We start from the raw sequence: 10,184 nt of genomic DNA, 5'->3' as shown, positions 1-10,184 counted from the left end.
CATCTGAACATGTTTAGTGCCAGGGAGCCCCATATACTACATTTGTGTTGTTACAATGTTTACAATATTACACATTTTATTTCAACATTTGTTTTGAAAGCAGCAGATGTATACAGTGTGTAGGTTTAAATGTCTCATGTGGTCTATGAACTACATTAGTAGCTTATTTCTCTCACTAAATCACCACTGCTTGGTGGTGGAAAAAGTACTCCTCCAGTACTGAAACATAATAACATAAACATAAATAACATCACTCTGACACATGACAGTTATATCATGACAGTCATGAAGGAACTTCAACCTGGTTTTGTCTCTTTCTCCATTTACAACCCGTACATCTACCTAAACGTTCACATTTACAATATAAAGTGCTGACCTCATGGCCACGGATGTTAACATTATGTACGGGCCCTCAGAAGTACCCGTATCTTCCGTATTGTTTAATAAAAAGCATTTTAATCCGATTGGTAGCCATGTGGCCAAGTGCTTTCAACTACGCGCACCTATCGGTTGGGAGGTGTACTGCACTCTGATACATTATAACTCCCAGACTCCCAGAGGAGGAGAACAGCAGGAGGTGCGAGGAGGAGGAGGAGGAGGAGGTGTTCATAAACAACACATTAAAGCTCTTCCTGTCGGCCAGCGCGTGCAGAGGGTTGATGTTTGATGAAGGAAACCTCTCACCAAGCGACAAGCAGATGTTTTATGATGGTAAGGTTGACATTTTAACTTTCTCTGAAACGAAACTTGATCATACGATAGATGATACTGATATTGAGATTGAAAACTACAAACTTTTCAGAAAAGATAGGAACAGAAACGGGGGCGGCGTATGCATGTATGTACATAAAGACAATGTCTGCATCCTTCGCGAAGACCTGAATGATGCAGACATTGAAGCTGTGTGGGTCGAGATCATTTTTGAAAATGCTAAACCTGTGCTAGTCGGTACCATATACAGACCTCCTAACCAGGCTGATTTCTATGATAGACTTGATGAATGTTTAGCTAAAGTGGACAATGAGGAGACAGTACTTCTTGGTGACTTTAACACTGACATGCTCCGTAAGGAAGCGTCAGTGTTTAAGTCATTCAGGGGGTTTTGTAATCGGCACTCACTCCACCAGCTGATCACTCAGCCCACAAGGCTGTGTGTTTCCACTCAAACTATCATAGATCTCATTCTAACAACGGACAAGGACAAAATCCTCAATAGTGGTGTTTCTACCTGTGGCATATCTGATCATAACATGATCTTCTGCACCAGAAAGAAACGTAAACCTAAGACCGGTTACCACCAAACAGTCACGATCAGAGACCTCAAAAACTACAAGAGTGAGGACTTAGATCACAGACTGGAGGAACAGGATTGGTCCGACGTACTAAACAGCACACAGGTAGACGAATCTTGGCTTGGTTTCAAAACCAAATTCATTCAAAATTTGGACAGTGTGGCTCCCATGAAAACCATCAGGGTCAAAACCCGCTCGGTTCCATGGATGAATTCGGATATCCTTGCTACCATGAAAGTCAGAGACAAAAAGTGTTCTGACTATCATAAAAGTAGGATCAAACTTGCCAAAAGCTTCAATAAAGGTCTCGAATCCCACGTAGCGAAACTCAAAAAAGAGAAAAACATGCTAAGAAACAAGGTTAATGGCATGCTGTTGTTAGCAGAAAAAAGCTACCTCGATGGCAAAATTGAGGAAAATCAAAACAAACCACGTGAGCTCTGGAAGCTATTCAACAACCTACTAGGCTGCAGCAAGAAATTGAAAAACATAAACCTCAAGGTGAATGACACTCTCATTTCATCCAAACGGGAAGTGAGTAAAATCCTCAACATATTCTTCACGACCGTGGCCTCAGAGTTAGTTGAAAAACTACCCCCTCACTCTGGGAGTCATGGTGGAGAGTATGTTGATTCATTTTACGATAAACAGGGTGTACGCAAAGATGATTTTAAACTCTCCCCTGTGTCAACAGATGAGGTGTTTAAAAAATTGAGTGCACTCCAACAACACAGAGCCACAGGTCCCGACAACATCCCCGCTAAATTTCTAAAAGACTCAGCCGCCTCCATTGCCCCAATCATTACCCACATAATAAACCTCTCCATCATACAGGGACGGGTCCCTAACGACTTCAAAAAAGCAAGAGTGACCCCTCTGTACAAAAAAGGAAACCAATTAGACCCTGGCAACTACCGCCCTATTTCTATTCTTAGCTCCATCTCGAAAGTCATGGAAAAAATAGTCTATGAACAGGTTGATAAGTACCTTGCCGAAAAAAATCTAATTTACGAATTCCAATCTGGTTTCAGAACAAACCACTCCACTGACACATGCCTTCTCTATTTGAACGACTCTATCAAACAAGATGTCGACAAGGGCAAATATTGCGGCATGGTCATGCTGGACCTCCAGAAGGCTTTTGACACCGTTAATCACCCAATTATGATCAATAAGCTCAAAGCAATAGGCTTTGATGACACGTCGGTGAACTGGATGAGATCCTACCTGGAAGGGAGGGAGCAAGTGGTGGAAGTAAACGGCACCCAGTCCCCTCCCCTCCCAGTGACTTGTGGTGTTCCTCAAGGAAGCATACTAGGACCACTACTGTTCCTGATATATGTGAATGATATGTCCTCAGCTTGCGACTGCAAACTGTTCCTGTTCGCAGATGACTCGGCTCTGCTGGTCTCGGACAGGGACAGGCTGCAGGTTGAGAAAACTCTCAGCACTGAACTCAACAAGATCTGCATCTGGCTCTCCGACAACAAACTCTCATTACACCTGGGTAAAACTGAATCCATCCTCTTTGGGTCCAACCCTAACCTTAGAAAGGCTGAGAGTTTCACGATCAAAGTGGGTGAAAATGTTATCACAAGAAAGGAGGAAATTACCTACCTGGGTTCCATCTTGGAGGCAAACCTCTCAGGTGACAAAAACGCTGAAAAGACGATCAAAAAGGTCCACAAAATAACACGGAGGATGTGGAGGCTTGTTCGTAAAGTCAGTAAGAATACTCTGAAGATTCTTGTAGGGGCCCTCATACAAGGTCATTATGATTATGCATGCACTTCGTGGTATCACAACACCTCCAAGGCCCTAAAAACAAGGCTCCAAACATCCCAAAACAAACTTGTAAGGCTACTTCTTGGCCTCAATTACAAAGCCCATCTAACCCATGCCCATTTTGCTAGGCTTGGATGGCTTAGGGTTGAGGACAGAGTACAGCAACTTGCTATGGGCCTGGTCTTTAAGATACACCACAACATTGGGATCCCCCTGTATTTGTCAAAATACTTCCAAAATGTTAATCAAGTCCATGATCATAACACCAGAGGCAGCTCCACAAACCATGTTCAACCCAGATTTGGCACAACAAAGGGAATGAACTCTTTCTCATGCTATTCATCTAAAATGTGGAATGCCCTACCAAAAGGAGTAAAGGAGTGTAAAACCCTACTTACTTTCAAAAATGCCCTAAAGATACACCTTCAGGAGGCTGCAATTCAAAAATGGCCCCTGTCCAAGTCCTAACCTACCCCATGTCCTAACCTAACCTACCCCCCCCCCCTCTCTTTCTTTTTTGTACATATTTTTCACCCTTCATACTTCATACCAGTAACCTGTAAACTGATTGTATGACATTCTGTATAGTAGTGTGTATATCTGTCTGTCTCTTATATGTCAACATGATTTGTGTGCATGGGGATCTCATCTTAAACAAGCTACGTGCTTAACTGAGCTATCCAGTTTAGTAGACCTTGTATTGCGAATTTGTACTTCCATGTACTGTTATGTACTGCCATGTACTGTTCTCATGTCTTACTAAATAAAGTACATCAATCAATCAATCAAACAAACATCAGAACCACCTCCATGGGCGCCGCCATCTTGAATGACGCAGAGCGTAAACGTACGTGCTGACGTCATGACGTATGATGATGAAGCAACGTATGTGAGAGAGAGCCTCCTGGTGGAAGAAAATACTCATTATTTTAAACTTACTACTCACTCACTCACTCACTCACTCACTCACTCACTCACTCACTCACTCACTCACACACACACACAAACACACACACACACACACACACACACACACACACACACACACACACACACACACACACACACCACTCACTCACTCACTCACTCACTCACTCACTCACTCACTCACTCACTCACACACACACACACACACACACACACACACACACACACACACACACACACACACACACACACACACACACACACACACACACACACACACACACACATCCTGTGAGAGATCCTGTGACAAGAACTGTCTGTCTGTCTGTCTGTCTGTCTGTCTGTCTGTCTGTCTGTGTGTCTGTGTGTGTGTGTGTGTGTGTGTGTGTGTGTGTGTGTGTGTGTGTGTGTGTGTGTGTGTGTGTGTGTGTGTGTGTGTGTGTGTGTCTCGTCTCTCTCTAACCGGTGAGGTTTAATAAAAGAGTGATCCTGATTGGCTGCTGAGTGAATCAGGAAGTGAAATTAAAGTTTAAGGAGTTTCCTAGCTGTCAGTAGCTTCAACCACACACACACACGCACGCACGCACGTACACACACACACACACACACACACACACACACACACACACACACACACACACACACACGATTTTAGCCTTTGTCAGGAGGGGGGGGTGGGGAGGGCGTGGACACAAAAACTATGGAACTCTGACAGGTATTATTTTACACTATGGAATTGGAAATAATAGAGCATATTCACATGGCGGCCATTTTGTCATTTTGCATTGAAGAAACGGGGTGGCATTCATTAACTTAATAATAAAATGGCCGCCGTGTGAATATGGTCTTCAGAGACCACACCCCCTTGTCACCCTGCATAATAATACATATGTGCAGAGTAGACCAGTGGAGTGGAGAGCATTTTATTTGGGTTTTCTCTTCTGAAGTGATCAGATATTTACGGGTCCATTTGGTTCCATTTGTACACTCTCAGAGTTATGGGGGTCCTTGCAAATAAAACATTTGAGAACCACTAGTAGGACTCCTAATGTGTCATATAAAGTGTCGTAGTAAATCAGAGCCAAACATATTCTGAAGAAAACCCAGAGACTTGACATTCAGTAATTGGGTCTTATGATTAAAATAAGAACATTATAATGGTGTGTAAATGAAGAATTTGCCACGGACACATTTGTCTGTGTACGGACATATTAATGACCCCTGGGTTAGACATAAGGTGCATAAGGTACAGTATGTACATAAGGAGACATAAGGTTCATAAGCAGCAGCTATATACATGATTCTGTGCAATAATCCACATTGTCGTCTTTCTGGAAACAGGTGATGCAACATCATATCTTTAATCTGATTGGCTGATTCTTCTAAACTATAAAACGAGTCCTCCTTCATTCTCTTTCAGACTCCAGAACTTCTCTTGAGGTAAACATGTGTTTATTCTGATCTGTTTATTCTGGTCTGTAATATATTAGAGTATATTTATATTGTTATATTTATATTATTAAAACATATTTATATTGTTATACATACATTATATGTATCTTTTGCTAAATGAAATATCTATCTATATTGTTATTCATATAAATAAACATTATGTCTGTTGATTATATAGGCTACTGAATAACGTACTGTTTGTATTGATATATCAAATATACATACAGTTTATTCATACATGCACACACACGCACGCACACACACACACAGGCACGCACGCACGCACGCACGCACGCACCTACGCACGCACGCACGCACACACACACACACACACACACACACACACACACACACACACACACACACACACACACACACACACACACACACACACACACACACAGTGTGTTGTGTCATTTAAGCCCATATGATCAGGGCCCTTCTGGTAGTTCTAGAGTCAGGTTTACTCTACCTAACAACACTAGTAGGAGCTAAATGTGTTATTTTTATTATTAGTAGTATTGTGCACTGGGTTAGATAATTAGTTAGGGAAAGTTAGCCTAATGTCTGACCAATCTGTAAAATAAATGCTTACCACTAGCTTTCTTCACAAACATGTTCATAAAGGTGTCTACAAACACCTCTCAATTTCTTCCAACCCGAACTCCCTTGGGATACTTTGTGGGAGCCAATCAAAGTCGGGGTACCCGGAGGGCCTGGAAAAAAACCTGGAACAATTCAAATTGGCCAAAATGAACTTGTGGGATGTCTAATTATAGGTTTTCAGGGGTCCTGAATCCATTCCAACCCTTAGTTTTTAGTAAAAAACTAGACGCGTCGCAATTCCGGGGAAATTGCAGAGTGTGGTTGCGCCGACGCCGGTCGCGGGTCGCGGCCGCCGGGACTCGAGGAATACGCTGGGAGGAATAACGTCGGAGGCTGTGCCAATTACATTGTGTCGTCACTCCTGAGATGGCTTGCGTTTCATTTTGAGAGGATCGATCCCCCCAAAATAAGGTTTTTGCATCAAACGGTTACATTTCGAGCATTCGTGGCGCCCCCTATGGATCAAAGTAGAAATGCTTTTGGGGATTGGTTTAGTATACCACCCTCGACATGTGATTCAAATTTGGGATTGACCGGACGTTTCGTTCGTGATTTATGGCATTTTTGGTCAAACGGGCCCCTCCCGCTAACTTTGGAAGCCATTTACGGACGGACGGTACGGACTATCAAAATTCCGCTTGGATAGGTTTATCGCATGGGTCCATAGATCACGTGTACCGATTTGTGTGAGATTTAGAAAAAAATTGAAGGAAAAGGAGCAAAAAGTGTGTTTTGAAGAAAATTCAAAATGGCGGAAAATCTATCCTGACGCAAATGGGCGTGGCCTATATGGGAAGATGCGTCGTGACCCAAGGAATCCAGGGAAAAAGAAATTTTGATTTTACGACCTACGGTTCAAGAGTTATAGGCCAAAAGGTAAAGGGGGCTGTTATAGCGCCACCATGTGGCCGACTGGTGTGATTATTTTCTTAATAATTTTTCAAAAAACTATTAACCTCCCCTCCAAATCTTGTAACTGTAGCCCTTACGGTTTCCGAGAAAAAAATACTTGAATGGGAGTTTTTGCAATTCCCATTAAAGTGGATGGGGAAATTTAATGCAGAAATAAATCAATATCAAAAAATCTATCCTGACGCAAATGGGCGTGGCCTATATGGGGAGATGCGTAGTGACCCAAGGAATCCAGGTGAAAAGAAATTTTGATTTTCGGACCTACGGTTCAAGAGTTACGGGCCAAAACGTAAAGGGGGCTGTTATAGCGCCACCATGAGGCCGAATGGTGTGATATTTTTTTCAATAATTTCGGACAATATTATGAATTATCCCTCCAAATCTGATAACTCTAGCTCTTACGGTTTCTGAGAAAAAAATACTTGAATTTGAGTTTTGTCACTTTTCCATTAAAGCGGATGGGGCAAATTTAATGCACTAATAAATCAATATCAATTAAACTATTCAAACAATCTCTTAGCCCTATACAAGCGCACGATTCCCGATTTAGACGGTCATTTTGATATATGGCACAACATTAGGGGATAAAAACTGTGGGAGGAGATGCGTCTGAAAAAAAGTTTATCTATAAATAAAGAAACTAGACGCGTCGCAATTCCGGGGAAATTGCAGAGTGTGGTTGCGCCGACGCCGGTCGCGGGTCACGGCCGCCGGGACTCGAGGAATACGCCGGGAGGAATAACGTCGGAGGCTGCGCCAATTACATTGTGTCGTCACTCCTGAGATCGCTTGCGTTTCATTTTGAGAGGATCGATCCCCCCAAAATAAGCTTTTGGGGATTGGTTTAGTATACCACCCTCGACATGTGATTCAAATTTGGGATTGACCGGACGTTTCGTTCGTGATTTATGGCATTTTTGGTCAAACGGGCCCCTCCCGCTAACTTTGGAAGCCATTTACGGACGAACGGTAAGGACAATCAAAATGCCGTTTGGATATCTTTACCGCATGGGTCCATAGATCATGTGTACCGATTTGTGTGAGATTAGGACAAAATTTGAAGGAAAAGGAGCAAAAAGTGTGTTTTGAAGGAAATTCAAAATGGCGGAAAATCTATCCTGACGCAAATGGGCGTGGCCTATATGGGGAGATGCGTCGGGACCCAAGGAATCCAGGTGAAAAGAAATTTTGATTTTACGAGCTACGGTTCAAGAGTTATAGGCCAAAAGGTAAAGTGGGCTGTTATAGCGCCACCATGTGGCCGATTGGTGTAATTATTTTTCTAATAATTTTGGACTAAATTATGAACCTCCCTTCCAAATGTGGTAACTGTAGCTCTTACGGTTTCTGAGAAAAAAATACTTGAATGGGAGTTTTTGCAATTCCCATTAAAGTGGATGGGGAAATTTAATGCACAAATAAATCAATATCAAAAAATCTATCCTGACGCAAATGGGCGTGGCCTATATGGGGAGATGCGTAGTGACCCAAGGAATCCAGGTGAAAAGACATTTTGATTTTCGGACCTACGGTTCAAGAGTTACAGGCCAAAACGTAAAGGGGGCTGTTATAGCGCCACCATGAGGCCGAATGGTGTGATATTTTTTTCAATAATTTCGGACAATATTATGAATTATCCCTCCAAATCTGATAACTCTAGCTCTTACGGTTTCTGAGAAAAAAATACTTGAATTTGAGTTTTGTCACTTTTCCATTAAAGCGGATGGGGCAAATTTAATGCACTAATAAATCAATATCAATTAAACTATTCAAACAATCTCTTAGCCCTATACAAGCGCACGATTCCCGATTTAGACGGTCATTTTGATATATGGCACAACATTAGGGGATAAAAACTGTGGGAGGAGATGCGTCTGAAAAAAAGTTTATCTATAAATAAATAAAGAAATAAAGAGTATAGAGTACTATAGTCTGGTTGCCCTGTTGGGCAACCACACTAACTAGACGCGTCGCAATTCCGGGGAAATTGCAGAGTGTGGTTGCGCCGACGCGGGTCGCGGGTCGCGGCCGCCGGGACTCGAGGAATACGCCGGGAGGAATAACGTCGGAGGCTGCGCCAATTACATTGTGTCGTCACTCCTGAGATGGCTTGCGTTTCATTTTGAGAGGATTGATCCCCCCAAAAATCATGTTTTTGCATCGAACGGTTACATTTTGCGCATTTGTGGCGCCCCCTATAGGTCAAAGTGGAAATGCTTTTGGGGATTTGTTGAGTAAACCACCCTCGACATGCGATTCAAATCTGGGATCGATTGGACGTTTCGTTCGTGATTTTTGGCATTCTTTGTAAAACGGGCCCCTCCCGCTAACTTTGGAAGCCAATTACGGACGAACGGTAAGGACTATCAAAATGCCGTTTGGATACCTTTATCGCATGGGTCCATAGATCACGTGTACCGATTTTTGTGAGATTTGGAAAAAAATTGAAGGAAAAGGAGCAAAAAGTGTGTTTTGAAGAAAATTCAAAATGGCGGAAAATCTATCCTGACGCAAATGGGCGTGGCCTATATGGGAAGATGCGTCGTGACCCAAGGAATCCAGGGAAAAAGAAATTTTGATTTTACGACCTACGGTTCAAGAGTTATAGGCCAAAAGGTAAAGGGGGCTGTTATAGCGCCACCATGTGGCCGACTGGTGTGATTATTTTCTTAATAATTTTTCAAAAAACTATTAACCTCCCCTCCAAATCTTGTAACTGTAGCCCTTACGGTTTCCGAGAAAAAAATACTTGAATGGGAGTTTTTGCAATTCCCATTAAAGTGGATGGGGAAATTTAATGCAGAAATAAATCAATATCAAAAAATCTATCCTGACGCAAATGGGCGTGGCCTATATGGGGAGATGCGTAGTGACCCAAGGAATCCAGGTGAAAAGAAATTTTGATTTTCGGACCTACGGTTCAAGAGTTACGGGCCAAAACGTAAAGGGGGCTGTTATAGCGCCACCATGAGGCCGAATGGTGTGATATTTTTTTCAATAATTTCGGACAATATTATGAATTATCCCTCCAAATCTGATAACTCTAGCTCTTACGGTTTCTGAGAAAAAAATACTTGAATTTGAGTTTTGTCACTTTTCCATTAAAGCGGATGGGGCAAATTTAATGCACTAATAAATAAATATCAATTAAACTATTCAAACAATCTCTTAGCCCTATACAAGCGCACGATTCCCGATTTAGACGGTCAT

General features: G+C 42.3%; 2 protein-coding genes across 2 annotated transcripts in view; one reads left to right on the top strand and one right to left on the bottom strand.

Annotated features, from left to right (window-relative positions):
- LOC311043226 (mediator of RNA polymerase II transcription subunit 27-like) overlaps nt 1-3,901 on the bottom strand; it is a gene marked incomplete at its 5' end in the record, with an annotated part of 23,747 nt that extends 19,846 nt beyond the window's left edge. The window contains one exon of the mRNA XM_084054402.1: nt 3,873-3,901. Coding sequence (XP_083910528.1) covers nt 3,873-3,901 — 29 coding nt within the window. The remainder of the gene's footprint in view (nt 1-3,872) is intronic.
- Nucleotides 1-10,184, top strand: part of LOC311044505 (H-2 class II histocompatibility antigen, E-S beta chain-like) — a 108,665-nt gene that overhangs the window by 37,282 nt on the left and 61,199 nt on the right. The window lies entirely within an intron of this gene.

The sequence above is a fragment of the Gymnoscopelus microlampas genome (genome assembly GCF_963454915.1).
Source record: "Gymnoscopelus microlampas genome assembly, chromosome: 4".
Lineage (NCBI taxonomy): Eukaryota > Metazoa > Chordata > Actinopteri > Myctophiformes > Myctophidae > Gymnoscopelus > Gymnoscopelus microlampas.
This window is presented reverse-complemented; position numbering and strand designations above follow the sequence as displayed.